Source organism: Gymnogyps californianus, chromosome 2, assembly GCF_018139145.2.
Source record: "Gymnogyps californianus isolate 813 chromosome 2, ASM1813914v2, whole genome shotgun sequence".
NCBI classification, from domain to species: Eukaryota; Metazoa; Chordata; class Aves; order Accipitriformes; family Cathartidae; genus Gymnogyps; species Gymnogyps californianus.
In genome coordinates this window covers 117,348,876-117,367,263 of record NC_059472.1, presented here as the reverse complement: position 1 = coordinate 117,367,263, position 18,388 = coordinate 117,348,876, and the positions used below count along the sequence as shown (strand labels likewise).

General features: G+C 38.3%; 1 protein-coding gene across 3 annotated transcripts in view; it reads left to right on the top strand.

The window, feature by feature from the left end:
- Positions 1-16,198, top strand: part of SACM1L (SAC1 like phosphatidylinositide phosphatase) — a 30,406-nt gene extending 14,208 nt beyond the window's left edge. Inside the window, exons 6-20 of one of the 3 annotated variants that reach the window (XM_050891029.1) lie at positions 2,037-2,096; positions 3,689-3,722; positions 6,464-6,565; positions 7,349-7,434; positions 7,628-7,714; positions 8,169-8,237; positions 8,340-8,419; positions 10,423-10,521; positions 13,188-13,326; positions 13,553-13,622; positions 13,712-13,784; positions 14,236-14,329; positions 14,414-14,506; positions 15,202-15,259; positions 15,951-16,198. In XM_050891029.1, the coding sequence (XP_050746986.1) occupies positions 2,037-2,096; positions 3,689-3,722; positions 6,464-6,565; positions 7,349-7,434; positions 7,628-7,714; positions 8,169-8,237; positions 8,340-8,419; positions 10,423-10,521; positions 13,188-13,326; positions 13,553-13,622; positions 13,712-13,784; positions 14,236-14,329; positions 14,414-14,506; positions 15,202-15,259; positions 15,951-16,087 (1,281 nt within the window). In that variant the 3' untranslated portion in view covers positions 16,088-16,198. Of the gene's footprint in view, positions 1-2,036; positions 2,097-3,688; positions 3,723-6,463; positions 6,566-7,348; positions 7,435-7,627; positions 7,715-8,168; positions 8,238-8,339; positions 8,420-10,422; positions 10,522-13,187; positions 13,327-13,552; positions 13,623-13,711; positions 13,785-14,235; positions 14,330-14,413; positions 14,507-14,648; positions 14,696-15,201; positions 15,262-15,950 lie in introns of those variants that run through there. The other 2 variants (XM_050891030.1, XM_050891031.1) reach the window with 2 other exon arrangements.
- The last annotated feature ends 2,190 nt before the right edge of the window (positions 16,199-18,388 follow it).

Genomic DNA, 18,388 nt, shown 5'->3' with positions numbered 1-18,388 from the left:
TACAGTTTGAGTTTGCTTCATGGGGTGCTTAGAATAAAGGTGGAAATTGCTGGTCTGTAATGCTTCAGTATACAACTTTATTCAGCACTGCAGTGTTTTATCAAAACTGTTAAGGGTTGCGGCTGAGCATACTAATCCACCCTTCCTTAAGTCTTATAGCTTGTGAGCAACATGAAGTTCTAGAAACTTGTTCCAATGTGACGTCAGACTTCTAGGTCAGGCAGTTAAAAGTACTTTGCAGTCTGCTTTAAATGGATTAAAAAAATTCAAAATAAATGAAAGTTTGCCTCTAATTTTAATATTGAAAACTTCTAATTGCAACAAGAAGGAACTAAGCAGAAAAATTGAGAGAAAGCAAGTCATTCCTCTGACCTAGAATCGGGGGGAAAAAAACCCAAAGTGGAATAAATGGCACTTGACTTTGTATTCTCTTCCAGGATAACATGGAACAGAACCGTGGGGTTTATGGCTGTTGGCCTTGGGATGTTGTATTCTGTCTAAACTATGCCTATTCCTTATATTGGAAGCATGAATTTAATATGCTGCTTTTGCCTTAAAGACAACAGAATCACACAGCCAAATGCAATTTGAGCTTGAAGTTCTCTTGTGCTTCCAGAGTTCCAGAATCCTTAGTCTGGTAACTTACTATACTGCAGCATAAACGAGGTCTAAACTGCCTGGGCACTGAAATACTGAAACCTTGGAAGTCAGCAGCACTCTTTCTTCCTTTGCCAAAGAGGTGGCAGTGGAGTCATGAGTTTCAGTAACTAAGAGACAACATCTATCTACGCTAGGGAAGCGGTACGCTTTTTCCAAGACTTTAAAAAAATCAATTTAAAAATCAGTTTATAGTTCGGGACTATTTAGCATTATCAAGGGCTGCTCTGGCAGTACTGTTGCCAGGGAGAGCAGCTGCTGACATGAAAGGATTGGTTTGCCTTAAAATTATGGCACTTCAGAAGGCTGTGTGAAAGGCAAAATACAGTAAAAAGGCGTCAGTTTCAAGTAAATTCAGATGTTAGATGGTTAAAACAATTTTAATGTAATTTCACACTCATGTGGTTGCAGTATGATGACTTAACAAAAGGATGGTGGCAATTTTGGGCATCTCCAGTTCACCTCTACAAGAGAAGAGGTGGTTGGTGTGTGGGTGTTGTGGTTTGCTATTTGTATTTGTTTGGGTTCTTTTAAACAGTACTGGTAGAAGGAAACAGCCCCAATGTAGGGGTGCCAAAGCATCATATCATGTTTTCACTAGTTCAGGATACTGCAAGTAGGATTTGTACAGTTTCTGGCAGATAGAACACAATAAATACAACTATCAGACAAAGGACTGTTCCAACACTGAGCTTGAATTAACCCTCATCCTCAGTGATGTATTGTCTGCCTGCCTCATCTTAAAGTTGAGATTTATGCCACTTCCCCAGAGCCTGCACTACATTCTGCAGCAGATGTCATTTTTGTGACTAATCTGGTAGCTCTCTGGAATGTGCCCAGCAACCTGCTCAAGACACTTTTGAGGTGAGTTAGGAATAGGAAATACATGAAGTTGAAGAGGATCATTTATGCAGTGGAATATAAATACATTTGTCTTTTAAACTACAGGTATTGTTTAACTTTCAGTTCTCAGAATTGTTGATTATTGCATACAAGACTCCTTGCATTTTTACTTTCTGCCCATTTTAGGAGTGTTACCTTGCTACTGCTCTTAAAATTTTGGATAATTTCTTCAAGCCCTGTTTACTTAGGGCAAAGACTGGAATGTTTTTCCAGTACTGCAGCTCAGTTGTCAATGGTTTAGCATGCCTGAGGTGTCAGGCAGCACCCTTAAAGATTGGAGAGAACTGTTCTTCTTTTAACTATTTTTATTTTATTTCGATTTCTAGTTGAGGATATGAAGGGTACTGATGAAAGAAGGGAATTCCATCTCCATGTACATCTGTTTGCCTAAACATGGATACTATGATACTGCCTTTATGTTGAATTAAACAGAACTGACAGTCTCTAAAAGCATGTTGACTTTTTTCTTGCTGCAGGCAGATCCACGGTTTGTATGGAATGGACATCTTCTTAGAGAATTTGCTGCTCAACCAGAGGTAAGCACTTTGTAATGATTATATTAATAGAGGACAAATATACTTTTACTATAAGTATACAACAGTTTCATGTAATTCTGTCTCTTATTTCAGACAGCCATAATCTAGTATAACGTGGCTATTCATCTTCTAGTTTAGCACAGTGACAGTCAAACTTCCAACTTTATGTCAATGTCCTCAGTGGTACATTCAGTAAAGCTGACTTTTGGGATATCTGCATTTGAAGATATTGTGCTGAGACCATGCTCATATAAACGAAGGGGGAAGTTACACTGCACAGCATATGGTTCTGAAGCTTTTTGAAGTTTAACTACTTATCTTTAGGTATAGGCAAGGTTCAGCTCATCACTTTTTTCTAAGACTGGCTAGCATCTTTCTCTGAGTGCAGTTTAAATTCCATTTGCCTAGTGAATAGGTCATAAAGCTGATAATTAAGAGTAAGACTGACAGTTTAGATTCTTTCAGTTTATTTCAAATGAAGACTAGCACAGTGTAACCTTTGAATTCACTTGGTCCAGCAAATGCAAGTGCATGACCATGAGCCACAACTGTAGTACCTCAATGGCCAGGCTGATCTAAGCTCCTTCCTACTAGAGACTTCAGATGTGCATTAAAGTTCTCAAATTGTCTGCACTATGGCAACCTTTTCTCTCTATCGGTACTTCTTATTTATCAAAGTGAATGACGTGCTGCTTCTATTTCTGTCTCGGTAACCTGTGGAGATGTGCTCTTACATTAGACAGCACTGTTCCAAAAGGCTGGATTGTGCAGTGCGTCTGGAATGTGAAGATATGAATTGGCAAAGGGCTATTGTATATATTCCAGAGGCATGTGACTGGGTATATGAGTTGGATAGTGCTATGCAAACAAAGCTTGGGAAATGAGAGAGAAGCTGTGGTGGGAACGGCAAAGAAAGCAAAGCATGGCTGGTTAGTGAAAACAGATATAGGAGGCAAAACACAGAAGTTGAAAAGGGAGAGAACTGATATGTGAGGGGAAGTGTGACCTAATATTGACCACAGGTGACTTGCTATAATAACAGTTTTAGGGAATGAGATGTGGTGTTTCTGACTCCTAGTATTGGAAAACTTTAATTTTAAATTTTCTTGAAAGACCAAGTTATTCAGGAGTGGCAGGATGGGAAAAACCCTGGAACAAGCATTTTGAGTATTAATCACATAGAAGTATTCCTTACTGAAGCCCTGTGTTGTTAACTACTATCTCTGCTTACATCCTACTGTGGAGGTACAGCAACTACCATATCAAAAGGTTTTCAGTGTGTACTGCTTTATATCTGGCATGTTTGTAGAAGAGTAAATGCCATGTGTAGGATGACAAAGCAGCTTGGTTTTTGTCAAGGTCACTTAATTAGGGTTAGACTTCCACTTTTTCCCTGCTGCTAGTAAGGTTTAGCTATGTTGCTGTTTTCCTTGAATTTTTTTTCTCAGAATTACTGCACCCTAAACAAAAAGTAAAGGATATGAAGTATATAAAACTGTCAGAAAATTCCTAGACAAAGCATAGTCACTGAGTTATCTTTTTGGCTGCTAGTTTTTAATATTTTTAACATGTATTGTGTGTGTGTGTTTCAGATCCATAGGTTTGCTACACCAGTGATGCACGGATGTATCCTTTTATGTTGTAAAGCTCGATGCTGAATATCGTAGTCTAACAGCAAAATGGTTGCTGATGAGGCTGCTCTGTTGGCTATGTTGGCGACTATAACATAGAACACAATGTCAGAATTAAGTTGCAGTTTGTTCAGATATGAGCATTACATATTGTTTGATAGCCCACTTGTATGTTAACTCATTTGAATATTCTGCTTTTACGGCTTAATGTATTTAATTTTACAGGCATGACTTACATAACTGTCTTTCAGTGGGATTGAAGGTTAATATGGCAAATGCTCTTACATCAGCCTTAGTACTTTTTATCTTGCTGTAAGGATACCTTCACTTAGCATTTACTTGGGATATAAAATAAGGGAGAACAGTTTTGACTTGAAGGAGTGCTTATGGATGTTTCCATTGATGAATAAAAGGATAAGAAGTTCTGCTGAAGGCTCCTGGAATGTTTCTCCTAGCCAGCTGCTTTTCCTGCACCAGTGCTTTGGATAACAGCCTTTTTAGCAAAGCAGTCATGAGTTTCTTTTTGAGAAGGAGTGTATGCTGCAAAGTAAGCCTAACGGTTTCTGGAGGCAGTGTTCCTCATGCAGTGTGTGATCAACAGTAATTCCCAGGTGCTCCTGGACTGGCAGCATGAAAAGGACTGGCAAGACTGGACAAAGCAACTCATGCCACATTCTCCTTAGTTCCTCCATTGCAAAGGCCGCTCAGGTGCATGCAGGGAACGGCTTCCAGACTGCATTGGTTGTTCTGGTAGGACTGTTAGCAGCTGGCAGATCTCCAGTCCTTCTTTCCTGTGACTTCATTTAATGGAAGATGTTGTGGGAGTAGGTGGAGAGGCAAGGAAAAATAGCAAAAGGGAAATGTCACAACAACCCAATCCTTATCCTGCAGGTTCTGGGTGGAAGAGTCTGGGTGGATTGCAATTAGCAACTGGTAGACTGCGACTGACACCTTCCTCTGTCCTATTTTCACCATATAAATAATTAGCATAAGTAATGTATGTTTTGCTGTAATTCTAATAGTAACCAAACACCTTAAAGAACCCAGGAATTCAAAGAAACTGGATTTTAAGTGGTGAAAATGCTAGGAAGAGCCCTAAGCAGAGCTGTTACAGCTCCACTAGCAGTTATTACAATAAAATCAAAGATTCTTCTCTTCCCCCATATAAACCTAAATATTATTTTGTTCAACTATCTGGACTGGGATTCTAGTCTTGCAGTGATGAGAAATAATGGACTTCCTTGGGTAATCGAGACTTTGATCACCTAAAGCCTAAACTATGTTTAATATTTCCCTTGCTGCTCCAAAAAACCCTTTCTAAGGAACAATAAAGTATGTCTTTTCGGTTTTTTTGGTGTGTGTGGAAGTAGCCAATAGCAAGTTGTCATTTAAGTTAGGACAGATTGCAGACAGAAAATGGGCTGACTATTGCTAAGCAGCTAAGTTTAGAGGTAACCTTTCTTGCAGGAAACTGTTGGCTCTACAAGTGTTCAATTAAAGGGTGTAGGACCTGGCAGTAACTTTCCAGGAAAGCAGAGGAATTGGTCTTTTTCGCAGTCTAATTAATGAATTGTGAGAACATTCTGGATTGTGTAGGGCCAATTTGTATTCTATTTTTTAATTCTTTACAAACAGTATTAGCACAAATGCACACATAAATCAAGATGTTCCATGTATGCAGTTAGTGTGCTCTTTAACATAGCTTAGGTGCTCACGTGTGACACAGCTGCTTTATGTCCTATTTGAATCATAAATGCAGAATCTAGATTTCACTGTAAAATGTGCTATTTTAAAAGAGAAAATACATCTTGTTTATTTTACCAACCTTGACAAAGTATCTAGAGTCCTCAAAGAATAGAAGACTGCAGCTTGCAAAAATTGACCATTTTGATCTTTTGCTTGCTTTAAGGTTTCAGTTTTTAGGGGCAAAGGATGAAAGCCTGTAAATCTGCCTGGAGAAATTATTCACGATGAATGCTGGACTCTTAGACTTGATAGTTTACCATAGTCCAAATAAAGGCAATTATAAGCAGCACAGAACAAGACTGTGAAACTGAAACTAGTGTCAATGGCCCCTGTTTGTTGGTTAGTCCCAGATTATGGTGTATCTGCCACTTTGGGTATCTAGCCTGAATAGGAAACCATTCTTATAAGAAGCTTGCACTGGAGACTTGGTACGTGTTCATTCTTTTTCTTGGCATCGATTTGAAAGCCAGTCTACATTAATGCTAGTTCTGGCATCTGTAAATGTGATGTATGTTGCACTTCCAGGTGCAAGGTATAACAGCCCAAGATATTAACTCTTCTAAAAGTCTAGAAAAAAGTTTTGAAGTGGTATTTTTTGTTAAAAGCAATAGGGGCAAGAAACTGTTAAGATAGCTTAATAAAATTATGGATGAGATGGATGTAGTGCTGAACAGAACTTCAGAAGTCAGTCCACTTAATGATACACATAGGACCATAAGACCAGATTAATCTTCAGAACTCTGTTTTCTCAAAACTACAGCAATTTTAATGTGTGGTCGTCAGTGACATCGCCTATAGCCTGTCTTTTTGTGATATGCATACTGATCCTAATAAGTTACTCTCTTAAGTTTAATGTTCAACTGTTATGGGTGAGAAATGTTTACTGCTGTCTTTGAATGTGGTCACTTGTTTCCTTGATGTTTCCTACCTCTTGATATATAAAAATATATTAATGAAATTTTGGGGTTTTTCCTTAATGTTATTCATTAGTTATCACTATGCACTCTTGTTCTATTAATGGCAAGTGTTTTGACTGGCTGCTTATTTCCAGAAGAAGCTGTTTCAGGGCTGGTGTACGCTACTATGTAAGAGGTAAAATAGCAAATTGATTTATTTTAAAAATAATGCGAATTCCATTTATGCATGTGACTTACCTTTAAGAGTAATTGCTGTATAATGACTTGCACAAAAAATGCTTATAATAACTTGTCTCAAGAGGTCCTTGCTCCAAAGAAAATATTAGGAACCTGTATGATGAACTGAAGCATGTTCTGGTATTTATTAAAACTGACTGTTCTCTATTCCTCAGAGATAAAAGTTTTGTAGGGTTTTTTAACACTTTACTGTTTTTATTGGAGTTAAATGTGAGTGTGTAATAGCCCTTTTGGCCTAGCAGTAAATTCAACTAAGAGCATCATTGGTGCTGGCAGGGGAGCCCTGAATAGTGGTGTTCTCTAAATGTTTCAAGTTAAAAAGTGAACAAGGAAATGGATTTAAATTACTTTCTCTGTTCTTAGTCCTGACATTCATGCTTTTGAAGAAATTGGTCAGTTTCTGCAGTACCATTGCTATTGAATTGTGACTTTTTCAGTGTCAGAGCACTTGTATTTTATTTTGCGTTAAACTACTCAGTTTCTAGGGCTAGAAATACCAAAATGTGTTAAGCACAACTGTGCTTCTTCAAGTTAAATTTGGTACAGATCATGTTAAACTTTTGCCAAAGGTGTATTTAATTTACCATTTTCAGGCAGCTCTGTGGTATTTTCATGCTTTCTGTGAGCACTTAGAAGGGAAGGGTAGGGAGCCTTTTGCTGATATTTTGTCACTGTTCTGCAGCCAGTCGGAGCTGGTTAATGAGGTCTTTTTCCTACGTAGGTATTGATTCAGAAGGACATGCTGCAAACTTTGTTGAAACAGAACAAATTGTGCATTACAAGGGGAGCAAGGCATCGTTCGTTCAGGTAAAGTCAGTGTAAGGAACTGCTCACTAGCTTAAGATATATAGATCGATAGCTCTGTCTATGTTTCTAAATATAGATTGTATGTAAGATGTGCATGCACACAAATAAACAAACCAAACCAGTCTGCTTTATTTTTAAATGGCAAGTGAGTTTGTAAGTTTTGTTGTTTAAAACTGTTTCCATTCTCTTGCAGACCCGTGGATCAATTCCTTTTTTCTGGTCTCAAAGACCAAACCTCAAGTATAAACCAAAGCCACAGATCAGCAAGTCAGTAAATCATGTATGTGAGTGTTTGTTGTGTCTTGGTTTTAATATATTTCTGGGTTCATGTTTGTGTGACAGGGTAACAAACTGTAAGCAGAAGAATAAAAATCAGTAATACTGGACTGAGCTTTATTTTTAAAGTAGTAGCAAGAAGCCTTGTACTCCTTAAGATGAGTTCAGAGCCTGAAAAAAATCCAGACATCAATGGGGGTAGCTTCTCCTTTGGTTCTTGTTTACAGCAGTTTTAGTAGCTGCACATTACTTGTTATCTGTGGCATGTTTAATGAGAGCTGAATGGACTGGGGGGATGAAAGTAGAAATGTATTAGCACAATAGAGAACATCAAACACTTTTCTTAGTTATAAAACTACCTATGTGGTATCATCAAAAAGATGATTATAGAGATTTCTTGTAAATCACAGATCTTAATAGTAGTGTATGTCTGTCAACACATTTCCTTTCTCTTCTAGATGGATGGCTTCCAAAGACATTTCGACTCACAAATAATTAGCTATGGAAAGCAAATGATTGTCAACTTGGTATGCTTTCACTTGTTCTTCCTGAAAAAAACTGTGTTTGTTTAAGCAGGCTTTTGAGTAATACTGTCTCTTTTTTATTTTTTTTAATTTTCTTTCTCCCAGGTTAACCAAAAAGGTTCAGAGAAGCCTCTTGAGCAAACATTTGCAAAAATGGTAAACAGCATGGCAAATGGAATGGTCAGGTACATGTGAAATGATACATTCTGTGCTAAAAGTTGAGCATTGCCTCTGAAACCCACAGAGTGATCAGTTCTTTGGGGGCCTTTACCAACTGCCTGATTTGTTTGAGTTTTATTTTTATGAAGTAACTTGCATATGACCAATGCCCCTACCTCAGAGCTCACATTCTAAGCAGAAGTGAGACTGTGAAGTGCATATGGGACAAAGAGGAGACAGACAGAATAAAGAAGGGAGCTCAGAAGCAATGGTGATGCCAGTATTGGAGTAATAGTATGCTATGAGAACTGTGGAGATCATCTGCATTTTAAGAAAAAGAAATCATGCCCTGTAGAACTAGCTTCTGGCAAAAGGGCTTGGTTACATTGCTAACTCAGTAAGGGAGTGCTGAGTGTGAGCAAAACAGTATTGAAATAAAGGAGGAAACAGTAAGGGGAACATGTAATTTAAATGTCTGGACCTCAGTGTAACAATGGGCCAAGAGAGTGGAGAATGCACTTTAATCACAAGAGAAATTCCATCTCTCTGTGGGAATCTTGAGTGCAGTACACAATTTTACAACCTGCCTGTGCTTGCTTTCACTAACTTCTAGAGCTTGGGCTAGCATCCAACTCCCACAGATACTTACCTCTACCTTTTCCTTGAAATTGCTGTATAGTATTATTGTCACTCAGGTATGTCAAAGGACAAAATCCTACCGGTAAGCAAAAAGACATCCTTTTTTAATAAGGATTCACTTCTGTCTAAGGATAACTAAGGAATTGCAGAGTATAATCAAGATGCCCTTATAAATCCTGACATACTTTGAACTTTTTCCAAGCTTTTTTCTGCTTGTATGATGCCCTGCTGCTGCCTTCACCAGGGTAGTTAGAGATGTCTGTCTCACTTCTGTGTGCTGCTTTTGCTACCCTCAGGGGTGTGTGTGTGTTATTGGTGTGCAGGTGTGGATTTTTCTTTTGTTTTTACTAAAAAAGAACAATTCTAAGGTGAGCTCTTTCCTCAGTCTCACACCTAGGCTGGCATTGATACCTTAGCTCTACGCTGCTTGTGGAATTCTGTGCATCTTTGCTATAAAGTCATCTGGTGGAAACCAAGATGTAGAATTCTGTTAGGGTGTGTTTTAGTGATGCTTGTTGTTCTGTATATGTTAAAAAGTGGTGTTTGTCAGCCCCATTTTCTTAATGCTGCCAAAATCCTTTTTCTTTGTTAATCAGTTTTGATGGCGTTTACCTGCCAGACTAAAACTTGAGTCTTCAGTGTATATATACACCATCTTTCTTCACGCAAATAGTCTTGAAAACTTGGCAAATAATAACTTTTGGATTATGAATACTTGGGGGGAGGAATGTAATGCCCTGTAATTAACAGCAAACTTTTTATATAAAAATGTTGAATCAAACACCACTCATCAAGAGCCCTTCTTGCCAGAAATGAATTGGCTGTTAAAATCTTGTTCCAAGTCAGTAGCTGTTTCATTTTCTTATGACAGAGTAGGCTAGCTGTTTAAACAGAACCTGACTCAGGTTTCTAGAGAGCTGTCAAGGGAATTACGCTGCATGCCAGCAAGGAATGTTGCATTTCAACACCTGTGTCTATTTCAAAGTGAAATGAAGTTCCCAATGCAGTTGCTTGGAAGAGAGGAGGGCAAAAGAATCCTGGTGGAAAAAAAAAGAGATGAAAGCAGATGCATATCCTTTCTGTTCTTTCTGGAGGAAAAATACTAGCCAGAGCATAGAATGAGTAACTTGGAACTGAATGTGTGCTTCCCTAGACTAGTTGCATCTTTTAAAGAAATGTAAATGCTGTCGGCAGGCACACTAAGGGTGTAGCCTCAGGAAGGTTACAGAGCACTGAAAAAATCCACAGATACTTGCTAGAAGCCATCTGTAAAGAAAAACAAATCCTCTGTCACTACCTGTCTTAGAGATCAGCCCTTCCCTGTGGGGTTTTCAGAGACCTTCACTGCAGTACATATGTGATCTGAAAAGATGGTTCTCTCTCTGAACAGATATGTAGCATTTGACTTCCATAAAGAGTGCAGTCGGATGAGGTGGGATCGACTTCAGATTTTGATGGATCAACTAGCAGAACAGCAAGATGAGTTTAGGTAAGGCTCTGCAGTTCTTTCACTTCTCTACTGTTAAAATGAGACTGCTTTCTCATAGTTTCTATTGTCTTGAATTAAGGCACAGTAAAACAGACCTGTAATCTTCTATAAAGAAGATGCATTTATATGCATTAGTGTTTCCATATCTCTGACCTCTTGCTGATACCATGTGCAAGGTTAGAGACCTGTTGGTGGGTAAGGTGTAGAGTCTTTTTTATGTCCTAATGAAATGGTTCTGAGAATTGTAGTAACCCTGTGTTGTGACTCAAGAGCTGCCTTTGTACCTTTGGGTAAAAGGTTAGACAAAGAAATGAGCATGCATACAACTGAAGCTATTTAAAAAAAAAGTCTCCTCAGGTGATATTTTTTCATCCAATAATAATTCCATGTGTTGTTGACAGCGAACTGTTCTGCTCCATAGTGTCAAATGCTTAGCGCTCCTTCCACAGGCACCTGCTCTCTTTTTCAAAGTGTTTTCTCTAACACACATTGTGGCACCAAGCCTTGGCACTGGCACTGATTGTTAGTCCTTGCTAACATAAGTAACCCACAAGGAAACAAATTCTCATTTTGTTTAGTCATATAAAAGTAGACTAAATGTCCAAATCAACTTAAATCTTTGTTTAGTCCCACAAGTGTGTTGTTTTAAGCACTTCTTGGTCTTTGCTAGTTGTAGACATGTAGATTGTTAGAGAAACTGTTTACTTTGTTCCGCTTTTCTGATTGCTTCCTTCCTGTTCTTAAAATCTTGTGCCTAAAGCACAACATAGATCAGCTAAAACATTACAAAACTGTCAGTGGTATATTCTATCCTAAAAAAAAAAAATTAGGTGAGCTGCAGACTAGAACAGGAGTCTCATGAATGAAATCTCGTGCCTGGAATGAAGGCTATGGGAATAGTATAAATTAATCAGATGACAGTGAATATTCTCTGCCCACCACCAAAAAAAAAAAAGCCTAAAAAACACATGAAGAGCTGAAGAATAAATTGACTTTGAGCACTTCAAATAAGGAGAAATAAGCATGTAGGTTTCCTATACAGCAAGGATCCTTTATTCTTAGAATGAATACTGAATCCTATAACTTGTTTACTATTGCCTGCCATTGGAGGCTTACAAAAGACCCAGGTTTCCTTGAAATGAAGAAAAAGACCGAAAAAAAGGCCACTTGTCTCTAAAACAAGATACAAAAATGAGGGCTCTTCCTCAAGATGAGGTTGGCTCTATCTTGCCTTGTTCTGTTTCATCTAGGGTGCCTATTGCTTAAATAGGAACAGAAAAGTCTGAGTTCTGATATTATTAGAAAATAGCTCTGCAACCCTGAGGGAGGTAAACAATTCTATGGAGGTAAACAACTCTATTTTCTGCAGGTTAAATTCAGTTGTGAAAGACCTGTCAGAAAGGAGAGCTGACTGGGGGGGGTGGGGAAGTGGGGGCTGGGCTTGGAGGAGGTTGTTTGTTTGTTTTTAATTTTTTTAGAGCAATTAGAGGAGATGCAGCACTTACACGTTTCTGGTTAACAAGATAGTTTACTCTTCAACTATACTAACTAGCCTAATATCAGTTCTAGGCAAAGCTTGGAGGGAGAAGGGGGAAAATGAAGATTTCACAGGTGTTATTGTCTCCTTTAATCATACAACAATGTAAAACATGGTTTAACAAAACTAGTTCTCCAAGAATGACAAAAATGGGTCTTGTTAACACAAGGTTGATCAAAGTAAATGCATACGCTTCTAAGGCTCTCGATTTTTAGTACTGCATGACTCTAAGACTTTATAATCTTAATGCTGTACAGTAAGAGTGGATCATATGCTAGTCCACATTCAGAGTTCATAATTACATAATGGAGTAACTTAATCCACAGAATATGATCTGTAAATCTTTAGGCAACTGGAAGTTTCATGCTGTGGCAGAAGGACAAGTATAGTTCTGTCCCATTCACGCATCTGACTGATAACTTGATCGGCATATTTGTTTTACCAGCTCAGTTATGAGAATACTTGCATGCAATTCCGTATTTAAAATCAGCTGCTTGTTACCAATTACTAGAAACACCTGGTTTAGTTGATTAAAAAGACTGAGGTAAGAATTAGCGTATGCAGTTGCAAGAGGGAACATCTGGTTCCCCCAGATGTTCACATAATGGAGAGAAGAGTAAGTGACAGTAGCAGATTTTCCAGTAGTGGCCTTAAAGAACTGAATACCTTCCTGGAAGAAGTGTGCCTGACAGCTTATATGACTTTTTATGCAGTGGTGACTAGACTGAACCAGGTGACCAGGTATATACAAATCTGGTTACTTCTGCTGTTACACTCTGCTAATGATCTTGATATCTGTGGAGCTAGGACCTGATAATAACTGGAAAAAAAGTCACTGATTTTGCACCAGAAGCTGCTCTTCCCAGTGGCATATAACTCAATATTGCTGGTTGGCTTTCTAAATTAAGAGTGAATACTACGCTGAGATTGCTAAATGTTCATACATTGGTGCTGTTTTTCATCGTGGGAGGGGAAGAATTCAGGGAGGCATCAAAATTCAAAGACATGGCTGAGAACTCTTAGTATGCTCAAGACAACTGTGTTTTGGTTGCTAGAATATTTACTTCTGAAAAAGTGTGGTTTATATGGACTCTTACCTATAAATACTTAGGTGGATTGTATGTGTTAGTTATTTTCTAGTTGATTCCGATGGTAAAATTGTGACTCAGCAGGAAGGAATATTCCGCAGTAACTGCATGGACTGCCTTGATCGGACTAATGTGATTCAGAGCTTGTTAGCACGCCGATCTCTTCAAGCCCAGCTTCAGGTAAATATTTTATTCTTGTTTAACAAGCTGGAAGATGAAAGAGGCTTTCCATTTGGAGTGGAAATGTAATTTTAACACTACAGCAAGAGCTCGCATACTTGAGTTACTGTACTACTTACTTGAAATGCATTAGCCAGACTCTAGTTTAATAAATATAGCTTTTTCTGAAAGCAAATGCTAATTTTTCTAGTGAACTACTAATGAGCCTCTGTGTTTTTTGTTTTAGAGGCTAGGTGTTCTGCATGTTGGACAGAGAATTGAAGAGCAAGCAGACTTTGAGAAAATCTACAAAAATGGTAGGCTGTTTATAGAGTTCAAACAATCACATTTTTCCAAAGAGAGTATATCACTTCCTTAATCTTTCTTAATGTTTTCCTGTTCACAGCATGGGCTGATAATGCTAATGCTTGTGCCAAACAATATGCTGGAACTGGTGCCTTAAAGACAGATTACACAAGGCAAGTGAGCCTTTCTTGTAAAGGCCTTCTGGGTTTTTGGGCATGTTTGGGATTTTCTTTAAGTCTTCATATCTGAGAAGGTTATTAATTTGGGGCTTAGGCCATTAATGAGTTTTGCAATGGTTCAACTGGTAAAATGTCAGACTAAAATCTATAGAACACCATTCTTCACTGTTTATATGAAAGGAGAAAAGGCTATCTGGAAATAAAACCAAGAAAATGTGCCTCTTCAAGGCACACTTATATTGTGGGGTGGAGAGAAGTATAATTTCACTTTCAAACTTTTACAAGTATGTGTGATAATGCAGAGGTAGCACTAGATAAATGTATTTACATGCAGGTGTTCAAATGTGTACTATGTTTAATGAATAATGAAAGAACTGTAAATCTCAAATTATCTTCCTGAATTTATAAATCTATTTTAAATATTTTTCAAAACTTCTTTTTGCAGAACTGGGAAGAGAACTCAGTGGGGTTTAATAATGGATGGCTGGAACTCATTAATACGTTACTACAAAAATAACTTTTCTGATGGATTTAGACAAGTAAGTTAGGCTTTTAACTGTGGGGAAATGTATTTGATAAACATTGCTGTGCATTTTCACTCTTGCTCTCCCTTTCTCTTCCAGGATGCAATTGATCTCTTTCTTGGAAATTATTCAGTGGACGAAGTAGAACCTGCTAGTCCTCTACATGTCAAGAAAGATTGGAAGTTCTTAGCTGTGAGTATGGAGACTTTATTCATGATTGGGGAAACACATACAACCTTTTAGTCACTTGCTTCGTATGACTGAGTAGAACATGTCTATTTAGTAATGAAGCATCCCTATAATCTGGTTATGTTTCTATGATACCTGCTTATAGGACTAAACCCAGACTGTTCTCTTGACAGAAAATGGAGTGTCCTTGAGGTATTGAAAAAACTGCTACTTGCTTTTTTAAAATCTCTTTCATCACGTGGAGAGGGAGAGATTCTACTAGTCATAATCAATGACTGTGTCCTTCTGCAGAAGAAGCTTATGAAGATCTCTTCTCATGCTTCATGCAGAAGCATAGACTGTAACACAAAACCCCCCCTTTTTTTTTCTCCCCCTTCTATTTTGTGAAATGGGATTTGGGGACATCACAGGTTTAACTAGTGGCTGGTGTATTTTTTTTTTTAAACAAAACACAAACCTCAACCTCTCTTTTAATAGCTAGAAGGTGTATTTTAATTCTTAACCTTGTTATTGAACACACTCTCCCAAATTTTGGAGCTATCCAAAATGTTACTTGTACCTGACAGCAGGTGAATCAGGACTTAAAGCAACTTCATTGCAAAGCAAGTAAATAGCTTTGCAGTACAGCCCATCTTAAAGGAAATTAAGGAATATATGTGCTGCTATATCAAGTGATTATTCTTTTTCTCTTTCCCCAGTTGCCTATTATTATGGTGGTTGCTTTCTCCATGTGCATTATTTGTTTGCTAATGGCTGGTAAGTCACTGTTGAGTTTAATTTCACAAAATTAGCTTGCTTGTGTGGACTTCCTATAAATGGTTACCAGAAACTATTCAGTATAAAATTGCTTCTCAGTCATACTAAAAGGTGTTTGAGCATTGCTCTGGAGACTGAGGGTTAGCACTGTAGCATTAATGTGGAAAAACTTGAGGTACTATACAAAACAATGTTAAAACTTTTGTAGGAGTCCCTTAAGGGGCAGCCCCCAAGTTTAGTTGCACCTCAGTAGACATCTAGCTTTATTATAGGCTGGATGAATCCCCAGAAGAATACCTACCTGATTTGGGGCAGAAAGACAGTTCAGAAAAGCCAAATATAGGCACAAGCCTGTTCTGATGGATGTCCCCCTAATCTAAATCTGTGCTGGGAGTTGTGAAGGTTTTTGCCTTCTGCTTTTGCCCTGAATCTTCTAACATTAGTGCCAATAGAGTTCTTGACTCTGACTTCTGTAGATGTCTGTTCAAAGTGTTCTAAGAACTGTGTGGCAAACATAGTTTTCCTAGGTAAGAAAATAGAAAAAGAAAAGACCTCAGTACCCATGGAGGACTTCTGACTTCATTTGACAGGAGATCTCTGGGGGAGGGCTTGAAATATTTTGCTTTTGTACTAAAAAAACCTCTCTGGTAATTGGAGATAATGAACTAAATGTTCATCTGACTTTTAACAGGTGATACATGGACTGAGACACTGGCCTATGTGCTCTTCTGGGGAAGTGCAAGCTTTGGAACTTTCGCCATCATCCTTTACAATGGCAAGGATTTTGTAGATGCACCCAAGCTGGTCCAGAAAGAGAAGATGGACTGAATTTGTGTGTGTGGAAAGCGGCTTGGTACTGAGGATTCCTCAAGCCACACTTGGAGTCTCTACTGACCTGCTTTCCACACCAAATAGCGGTCTTTTTAACATTCTTCCTTAGTGGGGGGGGGGGGAGGGGGGGGGGAGAAAATAGTGTCATTTGGTGGTAGCTTTCAACTGAGACATGACTTGACAGTCTTAGTTGCAATGGTCTTTGGAATATTGCATTAGTGGAGGGGGCTCCACTCTTCCTGAGGTAATGCAAAGATGAAAGCCAGCTTTTTGGTGTCTGCAATGCATTAGGGCATAAGTGGACTGCTTAAGCTTATAGTCCACCTGGGCCGTTTCAGCTGAATTTTTGGTCTCTGGCTTGACAGGAGAGAGCTCTGATGCTGTTCATGTGTCAAAACCCAGATGTTGAAGCATTGAACAAATACGGCTTCATACCAATGAAAAGTCTAGTTCCAAGACCTACAGCTGGATTACATTTGTTGTGATAAAGTCCATGTTAAGGAGTCCTTCGTGTACATTCATGTGTGGATTCTTTTCACGAAATATAAAAGATTTTTTGAATCCTAATGCTCTTCTAAAATGAGCTTTTTGTCCTGTCTTGTTTATGTAGGACTGATGCAATATTCTACTAATCATTGTTTGGGTGAAAGGACAGTGTAATGGGATGTTCCTGAAGTTGCAGATGTCTTGCACTGTTTCGGTAATACAGTCTCCAGATGATGATTCATTAGTTAGCGAGTTAAAACCTAGAATTTTCTTTCTAAAGATGTAAATGAAATCAAAGAATGTTAAAATCCTTTGCAATGTTTATTGAACCTTCCTTATGCTAAAGGTCCAAAGTACTCCATTACTTTAAGAATGGGTCACAACGTGAAAGGTGTGAACTTCATATTGTTTTGCTAGTCAGCTGCTTCTATTCTTGGTTATGCTGAAATAATTTATGACAGAAGGAGTAACAACCTGAGGAGACAGCGTTTAGCCTAAACTCCATGTTTGCACTTGGGAGCAGCAGCTTGCTTTTCATGCATGAAACTGTAACGCACTCTTTTAAAAAAAAAAAAAAGAGAGAAAAAAAAGCTACAGAATAATTTGTGCTGGTTAATAATAAATGTGTGTCTTTAAATTTAGTGCTTCCAAGCTGTATAAAAATAAGTAATCCTAATCAAGGACCAATTTTAAACTATTTTGTCACTTATTTTATATGGTTTGTTCAAAACCAGACATGGAACTTGCTTAAGGCGCTGTGCATTGTTTAATATTTCCTGTAAGTACAGCTGTATATTCAGATTGCGAGTATAAAATCTAAATGGGGGGGAGAAACATGTAGAATACTAGGACTAGCGCAGTTGTCACTATTGAAGCTAGAACACAAAACACTGATACTCCAGTGTTTCCTTGTGTTATGACTGAAAATATGTACAGATTTTTGCAACTGTTAACTGTTCATTTTAACCTTGAATGTTTCTGGAGGCTTCTCTGGGTTTTGTGTATAAAAAAAAAAAAACCAAAACCAACAAACTGTTCATAAGCACTAGTACTTGCAAAGTATCTGTTTGCTTCTAGATGCTGTAATGGAAATACCAGTTGACGGTTAACTGGAAAATCCTTTAACTTAAAATTCTCAAAGGTGAACTCCATTATGGGCACAAAGTACAAGAAGATCATATGCTCAATATTTGAAAGCAATGGCTTTGATGGCTCACTGGCAGGTGGCGTTTGAAACTCGGTTCAGTTGTCTTGCAGTCTAGAACTAAATCTTTGCGTCTTTGGTGAAGAACTTGTTGCAGTAAAGACCAAACTTGAATTGCTAATATAAAAGGTTTGTAAGGCATAGAATACTGTAGGTTTTAGAAGTTGGAAGGCACCTGTGTTTCAGTGCTTTGCGAAGAGTCTGTATTTCTAAAATCACAAATGGTGTACTCATAAATGACAATAAAATGTTCAACTTTTCTAGATGTACTGTCTGTGGTGCATTTTGTGCTTTGGAGCGGACTGTTCCTGAATTGTTCCGTAGGGAACCGTTCCTCACCAGAAGGGTGCTTCGGGTTTGTCTCTGCTCATTCCAGGTGGAGATCTTGCTATTCTGTGCTTGAATACTGATGATCTTGCCCTGTACCCTGTGTTAGAGTTTGCATTAGTGTCGTGTTCCAGTGTTCATTGCCACGGCTGGCTCTCAGACTGAGAACTACTGTGGCTGGATTTCTCTGATGCTTAATCCTAAGTGTCACCTCGGCTCAGTACTGATGGCTCTTCTTCCCTCACAAGACTACTTCAGGCAAGAGTAGCTGTGAAACCTTA